At 47.1% G+C, this 15,106-nt stretch overlaps 2 protein-coding genes across 2 annotated transcripts in view; both read right to left on the bottom strand.

Moving 5' to 3' along the window:
* Positions 1-15,106, bottom strand: part of INO80 (INO80 complex ATPase subunit) — a 370,843-nt gene that overhangs the window by 85,173 nt on the left and 270,564 nt on the right. The gene's annotated exons all lie outside the window — the stretch shown is intronic.
* RHOV (ras homolog family member V) lies at positions 815-7,878 on the bottom strand. Its single transcript, XM_062635774.1, has 3 exons — positions 7,368-7,878; positions 3,958-4,016; positions 815-3,641 (listed from the first exon to the last, which is right to left on the bottom strand). The coding sequence occupies exons 1-3, from the start codon at positions 7,561-7,563 to the stop codon at positions 3,201-3,203; spliced, it is 696 nt and encodes a 231-aa protein (XP_062491758.1). The 5' UTR covers positions 7,564-7,878; the 3' UTR covers positions 815-3,200.

Raw genomic sequence — 15,106 nt, 5'->3', positions numbered from 1 at the left:
ATAATCCCTCAGGTTGTTTCACATCCAGTAAAGAGCAGACTGCAGGAGGACAGCTCCCACATTGTGTGTTATCAGCAGTAATTTCCCATTCCCTTCTAGCTTCTGAATCACATTTGCTCATTACCTCTGCTACACTGTGATTTTTGTCCATTTCCTTTCGTACCTCCCTGCTGAACTGCCCCAGCAGCCTCCCTTCCCAGCCCTTTGCCTTTGAGCAGCTATGGAGACCCAGATGTGGACCTGTAGGAGACCCAACCTACCTGTAGTGCTGATGATAGGGCTGAAAGGATGTCCTGTGAGCTGTCCTAGATAGAGCCTTTGTGCCCTATGTGGCACAGACAGATTTTTCCTGCACTTGAGCAGTTTTAACTACTAAGGTAAGTTGAATAAAGCTGGTCCCTGAATTACTCACCGGCCTAATGACAGAGCAGCATGCTGTTATTAATGTTCCAAATGCAAACCCTACATGGGCTTGTCTCAGTGAGTGTTGGGAGGGCCTCCTGGCTGGTCCCTGGATGGTTGCTTCTGGGGAGAGGCACTGAAAGCATTGCGTGTTTGCTGCTCCATCCCCCTCGGCAGCCTCCACCCTGAGCAGCTGCTGAGGGACTGGAAAATGAACTGAGGCAATAGGTGGATCTTAGAAGGTTTCAGCTATGAGAGGATTTTTACCATTGCTAGTAGGGGTTAGGACATAGAAGGAAAAGTGGGGCAATTTCTCTTGTATACCAGTGTCAGTAAAATGGAGTAACTCCTTCTGAATCTTAAAGCCCAGGCTGTTTTGCACTCATTGCAATTTAAAAATTCCAAACACAAATTATGGACATTAAAAAAGAATTTATTTGAACAAATATTAGACACAATCGCAGAGGAAGAAAGCAGCTCTCTGTTTCTTTTCCAGAATGAAATAATCCCTGTTTCATACCAAGCTACTGCAGCACAACCCTTGCTCTCCTCAGCAGAAGGAAGGCTGGTGTTCTTCCCACCCATGGAGCTGCTCCATAGGGGTATGATGTGCTCCTTTGCAGGCCACACCACAGCCCCCAGTCTCAAAGGCTAAAGAAATGCATAAAGACCCAACAGACAAACTGAACTAGTGATACAGCAAAGGTGCCTGTCCAGGTAAGAAATACATGTAGGGATGCACTGCTGAGTGAGAGCCCTGTAAGTGGTGTCCTGTTATAGGTGTGTCCTACACACCTATAACACTTCTAGCTACCACCTGTGTACTCCCCATCTCTTGGGACTCCTCACTGAACCCTCACTGATGGCATTTCAGCTGGGGGACTCAACATTCAGCTCTTTTTGCCACACCATCCTTTCCAGGTCTCTAGGCTCCACCCTACAAGCAGCTCCAAGGCTGTGAGCTACTTCCCTTTACAAGACCTCCTCTTTCACACTGTGATACTGCCCATGCAGACAGCAAGCTTGTCTCATGTCCTAGGAACTACATGAGCTGCACCACAAAGGGAAATGGTTGTGAGACAGTTGCAGGCATTTGTTTGTATCCAGAACCATACTGCATTACTTTGTTTTCTTTTCACAGGCCCACTAGCTCAGGTATGCTTGCTTTTGGTGCAGGGCAAACAACCCACAGCTATGTCACCTTCTCCAGAGTGTTCCCAAAGTGATGGGCCATGGCCAGATGCAGAAAACACCCCGAGTATTGAAAGCATTGGCTGACAGACCTGTCATGCTCTCTGCTACATAAACCAGAACAAAATGTCTCTGTGAAAGAAGTTTGAGAAATTGATGCAAGTTCCGTAATAAAATGTGAAAAGACCCCCTGGGAAATGAATCCCATGGGAAACAGGTGAGAGCGGAACAGAGCAAACATAGTGAATGTTTTCCTCTGGCAGCAACTTCATGGATTTCCTTTGCTTTTGATTTCAACAGATCAAACAGTGACTTTTAAGAAAGGGAAGCACAATGGAAAGAAGCCCTGAGCCCTTCATTCCTGTTCTGCAGCCTTAGGAAGAACCATACAAGGTACATTCTGTTCTCCTGCATAGATCTGAAACTGAGGGGTTTACTGACCAAGAGAAACTTTCTCATTACAACCCCCTCCTTCTGATTCAGAACTTAATGTATGGACAACATTACTTTGAAATTGGGATCATGAGCAAATTTTCAGGTCCCTGCAAGATTCCCTGAATATTAGCATCTCAACTAAGTAGAACCACAACTTTCATTTAACAATGTTCATTCTTCTTTCCTTCTCCATCTCCCTTTCTTCCTTTCATCTCTCTTTTCCCTTTTTATTCCCTCCCTTTTTTTCCTTCTCTCATTACATTCTTCTCACATTACATGCATGGTTCTCCATCCACCTTTCACCTCTTGGTACTGTTATAAACCCTTTGCTGACGGTTTTGTCTCTGCTAGACAGAGAGAGCCACTCATCACTGTTCCTTAACTGTTCTTTCTTCCCAAACACCACACACACACACAAGGCCTTTTCAAAATAGGTCCCCAAGTTCATGACTGCCTCTACAGACAGGACTATAGCACTGGCATCCAGTGGACTACAGAATCCTCTCGGAGAGTATTTTGCTTAAAGAATTACTGTAGCTCCCAGTGCCTGCTAATGGCTTTTATATGGGAAAACCTTCTCAAGGGAGCTCACAACACAGGGCCTTTAAGAGTGAGCGCTGCTTTTTCACAGCCCAGTGACTTGTACCTATCTTGGCAAGCAGAATCAGAGGGGGGATCCCAAATCTCTCATTACAAACTCTGCAGCCCATGTCTGATCACTTTGCAGTTGCCTGTAACTGCCACTGCACTACTCTCTCCCAAGCCTGTAAATCAGCCAAAACATAGGCAGACTTCACAAGTCCCTCACGTTTATTTTGCTGCATCAGAACTCTGTGTGATAGCCTCAGACAGAAAACTGGTAATTCTGAACAATGTAAGGAACCTGCCTGTTCTGGGGTACTGAGTTGTGATGTATGAAAGGCTCCCATTAGTCTGGGACACTACAGACATGTCCAGCAGGTACTTATAGCTGCCTGGACCATTCCACATCCCAGCACAATGGAAATCCAGTTAGTGTCTCCTAGGCATCTGATACTGTAACCCAGCAAGAGCCAGGTTTCCAAGCCCAGCAGCTTATCATACCCTCCTCACTGGGGCCATAGGAGCAGTCCCTCCAAGAAGGTGCAGAGCCAATACTGGCATAGGTGTTTCTTCCCCTCCCCAAAGCAGCTTCAGACAAAGCAGAAAAACTTCTTCCAGCGGCACTTGGAGAGAGTTTTGATACCTTTGGCAGTCATCTTCTTTTCCTGCCGTGCTTTGTGCTCAACACCACTGACAATGGCCATGTCAAAAACTTCTTTGAGGTTCTTCTGAGTCAGTGCTGAGCATTCCAGGTAGGCTTCAGCCCGGATTTTATCAGCTAGACCTTCTGCCTGAGGCCGGGGCACAGGCTTCACATGGTAGCGATCCAGGCTGATGAGGACATTGACATCGTCCCGCAAGTCTGCCTGTGTCCCCACTAGCAGCACTGGTGCCCGGGGGTTGTGAGTTCGTATCTCAGGGATCCATTTCTCAGTAATGTTCTGAAAGGAGCTTGGATTTACCACGCTGAAGCAGACAAGGAAGACGTCGGTGTCAGGGTAACAAAGCGAGCGCAAACAGTCAAAGTCCTCCTGTAGGAAATGGAAGGAGGGGAAAGAAAAAAGTCTTTACTGGACTGATCTCCTAACAGCATGATGCTGCAGCGTCTTTTCCACACATTAGATAAGACAGCAACTCCCTCATTGTGCTGACTTGGCCATGCCATGGTTCAGACACAAGTTTCAGACACATTCAGCCCTCTGTGACTGCCACATCAGCAAATGGCTAAAGCTGGACTAGTGCATTGCCTTCCTTCCTTCCTTCCCAGTTAAATACTGCTTTCCTGAAAAGCCTGCTAACAGTCCCTCTCCCACAGGAGCAGAGATGACAGCTATTGGTAGAGCTTACCTGTCCAGCAGTGTCCCACAGCTGGATCCGGACTGGGGCTCCATCCACCAGGACTTGCACTGTAGCAGAGAGTAAGGATGAGTCTGAGAGATTTGCCCAGCTCACACACATACATTCATACAGGCTTTTCCCCAGAGCACTCTGGTTTGTATCCCACTGAACAGACTCCCTGAAGCCACTCAAGTCTGCCCTCCTCACTGAGCATCCTCACAAACCTTACTGAAACAGCTGAAGGTTGCACTGGGAACATTAAAAGACCCTCAATAGACTTTCTGATTTGCTTAGCCCTCAGGTGGTTTGGGCTCTTCTATAGTTTCATATTACTGGACAACTGCTTCTCCAGGGAAGAAGAGCCCTCAGTCAAAGAGTGCCCTGAGAACAATTTGCTGTTCTTCTTCCACAATCCAAGAAAGCACATATGGATAAACACAAGCAGAGGACTTCAGCAACTTGCTCCTATCTTCTTGACCAAGGGTGGAAGTTCAAATCGGTCTCCATTACACATGCTACTGGAGATTTGTCCCATCCAGGCCAGAAATTTGGCTGAATTTATATATATATGTGTTTCTGTGAGTGCCCTAGCTAAAGAAAAGCAAGACCCAAACCCAACTTGGAAATGAAGAAGCTATTAAGGAAAGAGGAAACAGTGATGAGTGAAATCCCCTTCAGAGACTATCCCCACGCTGGAAAACTGCTGAGTTACACAGGTAAGGTCTGCTCTCATTTCACTCCCTAATCACACTAAGCCTTCATGTGGTATCAGCTGACTCAGACTGAGGGCTGGCAGGACCTCTGATGGAAATCTGGAATGAAACTGTTAGATGTCTAAGTTCACAGACACCCCAGAGACTGGCTAGGGACTGAGGAAAACGAGAAGAGGGCTGGGGGAGCTGGAAAGCACTTGAACAAGGTGGATGGGGCTGAGCTCTGAGGAATAGAGGCAGGCATCCTGGCTAAGTTTGGTGACAATGGCTGGCACTTAACATGAGCTAGCTAAACTCCACTGCTGTGCACAAGGAGGAGGCTTTATTGTCCTTTTTGTTTAAACAACAGGAAAAAAAAAAAAGACCCAAAACAAAAGCAGGCTCAATCTCTTTGTGATTCTTAAAACAATTATTCAGGTGAGAAAAGTGATAGAAACAACTGACTTGGAGAGTTTAACAAAAGCTCCCGAGGAAAGCGCTCCTCCCTGAAAGCACTCTGGGGAGAAGGAGAGAGACACAGGTGAAAGATGAACTGAAGTTTGGTGGGAGACTGAGACAAGGAGAAAGGAAGGGATGGGTGCGTCCAGCACAGGGCCACTCCTCGCTGCAGCATAGCTGAAAGTCAGTGCTTCCTTGTGACTGGGAAACTGTGGGGATGTTACCATATCTTTGCCCCAGAGGAGGAAGAGAAACCTGTTCCTCATCAAAAGAACCTGCTAGATCCTGACTTGATCTTCAAGCCACTGGGCATTTGCCTTTCGAGTATCTGGTTTCTTCTGTCTCACAAGTGCACCGAGAGAAGGAATTAGCATCTCTGCACCGTCTTCAGAAGAAAGGCACCACATGTATTACCTGCTGCTCCAGCACTTGCACAAAGTTTTGCTCTATCTGCTGCAAGCCTCAGCTACGCTAGCAACAGCCCTCCACACACCACCCTCAGGAGGTCCACACCCTGGGGATGAGGCTGGATTTCGGTACAACAGCACAGGGCTGGCAGAACAGGATAGCCTGGTGGAGAAAGGTCACCGGGTACATGTTTCACCCAAGGCTGCTCTACTTGCCAGGGACAACCAGCAGGAGGTAGCACCCAGAAAGATGTGGCTGGGTCACAGTCCCAGAGCTGTTCTCCTCATAATGCCAGGCTTTCTCCTGTCTTACCCTTGGAATTACCATCCCCAAACCAGGAATAAGATTAAGATGTGAACTGCTCAGTTCTCTTGGTAGCTGCAGGTATTCCCTAAGAGTGGAGGGAATTGGGCTGAAGTTTCTGAAATGGATCCTGAACTGTAATTTGTGAATCAAGGGAGGGACTTTCTTCAAGGTTATCCAGGTTAAGAGTAGAGGTGGGAAGGGAAAAGTCTCTGTTCTCCCAATAAGCAGAAAGTGAACTTCAGAGACCCATTTTTAATGTTTTTTATTTCTATCAGTTGCAAATCCTATGCACCTCTGGAAGTCAGGATTGGTACTTGGACATTGAGAGTGGAGCTAAACCCTCTTCAAATTTCTTCCCACTAATCGGGCAGTCTCGGAACCTTCCTGGCTTGTTTTATTATGGGTTTACCCTTTCAGAGAGTGTGGAGGCTAATCTATGATAATTTCAAGCTTCTTTTAGCCCAAACCATACACATCAATGTGAAGGGAGCAGAGAGAGCAGTAACCCTTCCCTTGGAGGACTCAAGAGCTCCTTACATCTGTTCCCAAAGGGCTGCTGGACCTTGAACAGCAGGATGTTCCCTGGTCATTTCCTTCAAGTGACAGCATGAGAGCTTGGAGAGTGTCAAGGCAAATCAATTCCCAGTGCAAGAGTGAGCAACTGGGGGGACATTCAGACAAACAGAACACTCCCTCTAAGAACCCATGAGACTATGACACATGCGATGTCTCGTTCCTGGTCTGACCTGAGCCCATCTGTAATCTACCGATCTATACTGTCATATACTGTTGTGTTTCTTCATAGCAAATGAAGATCAGAAATCTTTCAAAGGGCTTTGTAATTTCCAGGGGTTTATACTAGAAATTGGAGCCCAAAGAGGGGAAGGAGAACAAAGATAGCATTTACAAAACTGGAGACTAATGAGAGCTCATCAACTAATAGGGAGGGGAATTCTAGCCAGACTTAAAGCTCTTCAACTTTTTTGGAAGTTCTGTTCAATGCTAACTTCATTAGCCACATTAGGACATGTGGGGAAAAGGATGTTTTTCTGAGTACCAGTTGAAGGTAGAAAGTCTACAGTGCAATGCTGTGATATTTCTGAAGCTAAAAACCCCCAACACTAACAAAACCCAGGCCCCTTCTCTTCAGTCATAATAACACCACAAGACCAGGAAGGTGTCCAGTTTCATAGCACTCTCAAGCCAACTTGACAGGGAAGCTGTGGCTGCCCCATCCCTGGCAGTGCTCAAGGCCAGGTTGGACGGGGCTTGGCGCACCCTGCTCTAGTGGAAGGTGTCCCTGCCGGTGGCAGGGGGTTGGAACTGGATGAGCTTTAAGGTCCCTTCCAACACAAACCATTCCATGCCCCGTTGACACACAAACGCAGCACTCCCACCCGGTAACTGCAATGAACATCTGAGCGCTGGTGCGGACTGCGGGGCTCTATGTCTCGGGCTGTGCCCACCCTCACCGACACCGGGCGCTGCCCACCCCATCGGACCCACCGCCGCCGGCTACCGGCAGCACTGCGCCTCGCCCCGCCGGGCGCCTACCGGAGAAGGTGTCGAGCGCGGTGGGCTGGTACTCGTCGGGGTACCCGTTGGTGGTGTAGCTGACGACCAGGCTGGTCTTGCCCACGGCGCCATCGCCCACCAGCACGCACTTGATGCCCAGCTCCGGGCCGCTGCCCCGGGGGGGGCTGTGTCTCCGCAGGGCGGGCGAGTAGTCCAGGAGCTCCTGAGGCGGCATCGCAGCGGTACCGGTAGCGGTGGGTCCGGGGTCTCAGCGCGGGGAGCGGCGCGGCGGGGCCAATGCCATGCCCGGGCGGGCGCGCTGCTGTCGGGGGTGCAGTGCGGGACCAAGCGCTCCAGCCCGCCCAGCACCGCTGCTCATCGCTACACCTGCTGCCCCGCGCCCAAAACCCGCTCCATTTCCCTAGGCCCGCCCCGGACCGCCCCAACGGGAGGGAGCCTGGCACTGCCCGCCCCGGCTCGGCCACCTCCTCCCGGGGTGCACCCGTCCCCGAGCAGCGCCTGCTCCCGGCATCCCGGCAGGAGGCAGGCCGTGCTCCGTGCAGTGCACAGGTCCATCCGTGCACATCCCCTCCCGTCACCGCGCTCCCCCCGTTATCAAAAGAAGCAGCACTGATGCAATTATTTCCTTTTTATTTATGTTTCCCTGCCCTGAGGAGCTCACTGGCTAAAGCAGTACGACTAAACAAACAGAAGAGTGGGAGCACACCACTTAAAAGGAGAGATGTGACCACGCCATCACAGCAACCGCTGCACCCCAGTGTAACACTGGCAAGTAATTGAAAACACTAGAGGGAAAGTATTAATGCAGGCAAGACCTATCATTGCAACACCAGCTTTGAAAGTGGAGCTGTTTCCTAATGGAGGAGCTGAACTCCAGCCATGATGAGTGCCCCCAATTCAGCTACATGATGTCCTTCCTTGTGCTCTCAGCAAAGGAGATCTGTCTGCACTAGGCAAGTTCATGCTGCAAAGAGCCATTGATTAGCAGTTCCCGAGTGTGTCTCACTGTGGTTTGCATCCACGCTAAGAAGCTCCCCAGATGTTGCACTTCTATTAATGCTAAACTGAAGAAGCCATCTTTAGGTCAGGCACAGCCTAAAATGCTTTTTCCCATGGTTGACAGAAGGCCACAAGCACTCCAACCCCTCAGGCTCAAGAGTCTTGGCTGGAGAAAGCATGTCCACTCTTTGGAGACAAGCTTCCTGGGAACAGCAAGGTGTTTTTTTTTCTCTGCAGTTTTCTCTAGCAGTTTGCTTTAATTAACCTTTTCTGTGTTTTTACTGGCACAACCTTAAATTTCTATAGCTACAAAAGATGGGGGATGGTATTATAAACTATACTGCTGCTAAAACATGTGCCAGTCTTGCTGCAGCGTGTGGCTCCTAACTCAAGCGACTGGCTTGCATGAGACTGGCTTTTTCCAGTGGTGCAGAGCCAGGCGACAGCCGAACTGGTCCAGAAGAGGCAGAAAGCGCTGGGACAGGCGATACTCCTTAATGTGCGAGGTGTGGCTGTGCCTCCGAGGGGACTGGCGAGGACACGCTGCACCGCAGCCGGGTGAGCAGCACAGCAGGAGAGCATCTCGCTGAGGTTTCTCAATGCGTTTTCAGGCTGACATTCTGTGAACTATGACATTTCCATTTCATCGGAAGAAACGAATATAAATGAGGGATTATTCACCAAATTGTTCACTGTAAGCAAGGGGGAAGAGACGAGGAGAAGCTGGCAGCTCTTGTTTTCTAGATGCTGTTTACTTAGGCGTGACTCGTTAAGAAGATACACTGGTGCCCCACACCAAGGACTGAATCCCTTTTTCTTTTATCCCTTTCCTAAAATCTCTTCCTTCTGTGACTATGTTATTTTTTTTCCTTTCAGTTCCTGACAGCTGTTGGTTGACACACACTTAACTTGTGGATGAGCTTAAGTGATTTTTAATCTATATTTAAACTAAGCGATTAAGCAAACAAACAGCGCGGCTCCCACGGGTTCGTTTCTCAGGTCTTGCCTTGCTCCTGGCAGCTCAGAAGATGCAGGTTTCATTTCACAACACAGCGAGGAGTCAAACATTTGGTTTTGCAAGGTTTTTGTGCAGTTTTGAGGTTTTTTTTTGCAGTGAAAGTCCACTGCATACCTAGAGCTGCTGAACTGACATCTGCAGGGGCACGTGTAGGTAGCAGGTCCAGCAGAGAGACTCACTGCACTACATGCTCTTCTGCCAAAATCAGCTTTCTGCCTGAGTGGGAAATGCACAGTCTTGGCCTCCCTCTCAGGGATTATAATTAGTAGCAATTATGGTGGTATTCTTCCTGAAGTGAATTCCCATCCACTGGGAATTAAGTGCAGAAGATCAAACTCCTTTCAGGCAGACCAAATGTAGATTTCAGGTACTGTGAGTATTCAGCTGCTATTCAACTGGGCTGCACTATCATATGTAGCTTCTTAAATTAAATAGAAAAGCTGTGCTGTTACAGTACATGGTGAATTACAGTGGAAATAAATTTACGTATTTGGCAGTGTGTGATTGTCACCACCAAATAAACCTTATGTTTCTGTACAAAGTCCCATTATTTTAAAAGCACAGTTATGTAGAAGAAGACACTTCCCTTTTCTGCCTGTTTCTATTAATTTCTGCCCATTTCTATTAATTACAGCCACTTTCTCACTGGAGCTGTGACAGAGGCCACCGATGGGTCAAGTTAAAACCAGTAACTAAGCCAATTCGGATGAGGAGGAAACTAGGGCTTGTCCCTTGTGGTGGGGGCAAAGCTATGATCAGCTCAAATTATTCCATGTAATTTCCCCTCCAAAGTGCAGTTACAATATTAGGAAATTGTGCTGCTGGGATTTTTTGCTGCAAGTGATCCTGACTTTCACTGGCTCCTGAGCAATACTGCACCACTGACAACACCGCCTTCTGCCTCCCTGGCTGATCTCATTTGTAACTCCACATGATGTGTGGCTACAGCCCAGTCTGAGTCTGCCTGAAAGTCATGGAGTGGGAACCACTATCATAGTCTTTTGCAAGGCCTACTGAAGTACTCGCATTGCCTCAGAAGAAGCATTGCAAGTGTGGGAGTTGCCAGACCTCTGTTTTAAAAGAGAGCAGGCTCCCTTCTTACTAAGGGAGAGAGGAAGATTTATCAGCTACTCCTAACACGGTAGTGAGCAAACCCAGCCTTCAGCTTTACCTACAAGTGGGCTGCCTGTGTCAGTACACTCCCTTTGCAAATGCCCTGGGATCACATTTCTGAATCCTTTCACAGGGCTATGTTTGAGAAACAGGAAACAATGAGAAACGGAGGGATGATAAGAACAGGCGACAATGTCATCACACCAGTATGACATGAGAGAGGGGATCTAGACTGAGAGAGGGGCTACACTTCAATACAGGTGCCAGAGCAAACCAGATCCCGTGATGCCAAGAGATAAGCTGAAGAAGTAATGAATCAGACACTACCTGGCCAGTTGCCTTCATCATCACCAGCAATGAGACAAGCAGTGCTGAGTCACCCGGGGTTTTGTCATGCACCTGAGTGTGCATCCACCCTGGGAAAAAATCAAGCATAATTACCACTTAAAAGAAGTGACAGACAAAAGGGTGAAGCCCAGAGCTGAGTGGTTTCCCTTGCGGTGTGCCTGCTCTAGTCATAGTCACCGCAACCTGCAGGAAGTGATCTCAAGTGCTTCTTCGTATCATTTTCTACCAATCTTGCAGAGGCAGAAACATCCACATCGCACAAGTCAGTGGAAAATCAGGTTTTGGCTGTTTACAGAAAAATTACGACAGCTATAATCAGTGGAAGAAAGATCCTTGTATTTGCTTTGCCATATGCAGCTCCTGATTGATAGGGGCTCCATAGTTTCTGAGTCCACAGCAATAAAAATCCTTTATTGCTGATTCTATAGCACCTAATGGGTATTTCTGGTGTGCACTAGGGATGTGTGATTTTGAAGTGCCATTTAGAAAAATTACAAAAGGAGGAGAAACAATGTGAGAATACAGCTCTCGCTATCTTGGTGTCTGAACTACCTTATTACTCCTTGGAAATAAAAGCAACGCCATGAGGGATGCACAGGGATGTTCTGGCTCATCCGTTCATAGCCACTCTAGTTAAATGCAGAGGCAAAAAGCTACAACAACATTATAGTGCATTTTAAGATACTGGAATAATAAGTTTAAATGAAATGACAATGCCACTAGCATAGACAATATATTTGTGAATGGTCCAAGGAAAGATAGGCACCTATATTGTACTCGGCCCCTTTCTCAAAGACAAATTCATCTCCTATCTGACTTGTACAGGAAGGAGTTCTACCTCTCCGATGTTCTATAAATACTTTAGAAGTATGTTGCCATCTGCTGGAGAAAGTACATCTTTTAATAAATCAACTCAAAAATGTGGGAAAATGGGCACGGTTTAAGGCACTCAAAGCCCTTTCTTTAAATCTGAAACAGAAACAGCAAATTTAAGACTAAGGATAGGCTGGGAGACAATGCTCTGAGCTGAATTTAATTATGTCACTCAGTTAAGACACTTCACACAAAAAGAGGAGTTAACACTTAACTAGAATGACGAGGGGAATTAGCAAGAGGAAGGTGATAAGGTCCATTTTCCCCTTGTGAAAGGCAGGCAGTTAACACCTAACAGTGAGGGGCTGGGCTGAAGAGGGATCCCTAGGAAAACCATAAAACACTGTAAAACCACTGTCTCCACCAAGTTATCAGTTTCAGCTCTCAAGCTTATCATCCGTAGATCTCCCCTGAGGATCAGAACTGAGGGATTAGCCACAGGGTGCTGGTGGTGGGGAAAAGCTTTTGTCACTGCAAAAGCTTGGTTTTGTCCTTTCCCTATGGTGTTTGTATGCCTATTCCAGGAGTGATGGAGTGCACCTGTAGGGTTTCTATGAGGGCACTGTTTGCTTCCGAAGGGCAGCATGCTCTGGAGTGTACGTGTAGCATCAACAGACCTTGATAGCTCCCATGTGGGAAAACTTCTGTAGATGTCAGAGGAGCTGTGGTATGCAGGTCTGTGAGTGCTGCTCTGGCATAATATGGTTCCACCCAGGGTTCGCTAGTCTGCAGGAAGTCTGCTTCTGACAATGAGTATGAAGCTTAGGAGGTGGGCTAATGGCTAATGAATTGAGCTCCAGCAAACTCTTTCAAGCTTTGCTCTCCTCCAGTGTAAATTATAACTGTTATATGGCTTCCCATAAAGGTTCCAGTTCAGGTTCTCATGGGTAACTTGTGATACCCATGCGTACACAGCCATGGCTGTAAAGTTGGACATAGAATTCAAGTGGTCACTCAAAGACTGTGTCACTAGGGAAGTGTCACTCTTGGGAAGTAGGTTACAGGGTTGTCTGAGAGTCTGTAACCTGCCTGATGGCCAGCATCTTTGTTGGTAACTTATGTAGGCTGTTGTGTTTGGGGAAATACACCTATTTGCCTACAGCTTCTATGAATGCAATGTAATATTTATGTTGATCACACTGAAGGAATGTTCTATATCCAGTGAGTGATGATCAGTACCATGTCTGTAGTGGAAATCTGTGAAGAAGTCCAGGGTATAATTCAAGTTATAACTGTCACTAGGTTATCTTGGGGGCAGTTTAAGTCATTTAAATCTGAGCTGTGTTCTGCCCTTAAGTCTTCCCACAGCCATGTCTTCCTGCCCTCTCTTCTGCAGCAGCACTTGTGTTTAGATTGTGGATCACAAAGCCATTTGCTGTGGGGCAATGAACTAGCTCACTCTGCAGTCATACATGCAGTAATACTGGCACAAAGTGTGGGCCAGACGGGAGAGCCAGAAATGACAGAGGCAGTGTTGTGGGAGCCCAGATTTAGACAGGCTTTATCTGCTGGGAATCTGGACCTTGGACACAGTACATGTTTGTCAATACCATTATCTAGAATCTGTTCCTCAAGGCAGTTGAGGAGATTAGCATGCCATACAGCATCCAGATGTTTAGAGCTGTGTCCATAACTTGAAGAAAATGGTAACTGTTTAAGCCAAAATTACTGCAAGTGTGACCACAGCTACTCAAAAATAAAAGACCAGAATTTAGGTTTCTAATCCAAGCATATCACCAAAATCACTCACTCCATTCTCTCCCACAAGTCCCTCTTACAGACTTACACCACTAGACTTACACATCAAATGTAATCATCTGATTCTCCATGCATTCCTGGTGAATCAAAGAGCTCATAAATCTTCTTCCTGCAACCCTTACTCTGCCCTGCTTTTCAGAATACCAAATCTGTGAATGCAGCACTGGCGTATAATTATTGCACATGTTTGTAAATGAAATAATCAGAGCAGATGATAGTGCAGATGGATGGAGCAGGTCTGTGGGCCTGGATTAGCATTAGCTGATATTTCATTTCCAAATAAGGTGAGACTCTGGCTTCCAATTTAACCACACTAAAAGCAGACACAGGTTTCTCATGAGGTATCAGCCCTAACTGGCAGTAACACCTGCCAGAATGAGAAAAGAGAACTTCTCTCCCCAACCAAGATCACAAAGATATGTCCTGATCTAGGCTTTGAATAGAAACACCCCACAGAGCTGGACAGTGAGGCATTTGTGCACACATTTCAAGGTAGCCAAATTTCCATATGCATTTAAAGAATTTATTTCCCCCTTACCAAATAACCCTTCAGTCTTCTGCTGCTAAAACTGTGACTAAAAAGAGACATGTACAAGCATCACTGTTGAAGGCAACAGGGTGAGTCCTCTGAAATGAGGGATCAAACTATGCTCACCCCATTACAGAGGTGAAGCTGCGCTGATGCAGTGATGCTCCAGGAAATTAACTGTCTCCCATTTTTAAGAGGAAAAAAGCAAGAATTCCTTGGTTTGGTAAATCCTGGATTTGGTTCATCTGAGTGAGGGCTATAATTGGTGATGATTTTTGCAAAGGGAATTAATGCTCTAAAACGTCCTGTACACTAAAGGACAGTGTTTGAACACAAACAAAAGGTTTCAGACTAGCCACAGTGTATGTTAGACTGGAAATCAGGGCTTGAAATCATGAGAGTAATCCATATTTGGAACAGGTACGAACTGGAGCGGTCAGGGTCAAAAATACCCATGCTTTCAGATACAGCTTGATAGGAACACAGAGAGAACTATATGATGTGGTATCTACAAGAGTGGGAGACTGGATCTGATAGTCCCAGGAAGTCCCTTCCTACCTCATTACCCTAAACCTAATTAGTTTGTGTGCATCTTTTGAGAAGCTGAAAGAGAACAGTTGCTGTTTATAATGATCAAGATGATTGAAGAGCAAAAGAGTGTGGTTTTGTTGTCTGGCTCAGAGCTGCCACATGAGGAGGGCAAACAGCAGAGGCTGGGGCTGGGCTCCTGCCAGCGCTTGCAGGCAGGCTGAGTCAGGAAGAGCCAGGCAGAGGTGACCCTGCAGAGTACACCATGGGAGCCTCCAGAACCCGGCTAGCCTGGGACCTGTGTATCCAGCTCAGCCTTAAAGAGAAGGCTTGAGGCTGAGCAATGCAGACTGGAGCCCTTGTGCATGGGGGTGAGGTGCCCTGTAAAAGGGCAGGAAGGAGCAAACTGCTACTGGTGGTGCCCCACCGCCACCTGAGGTGCAAGCTAAGGGTGGGAGACTTCCTCTGTCTTGTAATGGATCCCTGTGTGTTGCAAACTGTGCTGTACACTATGGGACAACACTGCTCTGTTCCTTAAGAAAGTGTTGTGAAGTTTACATATAATATACAGTACATAGTGTAATATAGTAC

Source organism: Pezoporus occidentalis, unplaced genomic scaffold (assembly GCF_034315485.1).
Source record: "Pezoporus occidentalis ecotype Australia unplaced genomic scaffold, CSIRO_AGI_Poc_V1 ctg46, whole genome shotgun sequence".
Classification (NCBI taxonomy): Eukaryota; Metazoa; Chordata; class Aves; order Psittaciformes; family Psittacidae; genus Pezoporus; species Pezoporus occidentalis.
Note: the sequence above shows the minus strand (reverse complement) of the source record. Positions and strands in the feature narration are given on the sequence as shown.

Coding starts and splice junctions, on each gene's coding strand:
- RHOV (XM_062635774.1), bottom strand. CDS start 7,563: ATGCCGCCTCAGGAGCTCCTGGACTACTCGCCCGCCCTGCGGAGACAC. Junction 4,017..7,367: donor CGCGCTCGACACCTTCTCCG/GTAGGCGCCCGG, acceptor TCTCTGCTACAG/TGCAAGTCCTGGTGGATGGA. Junction 3,642..3,957: donor TGTGGGACACTGCTGGACAG/GTAAGCTCTACC, acceptor CATTTCCTACAG/GAGGACTTTGACTGTTTGCG.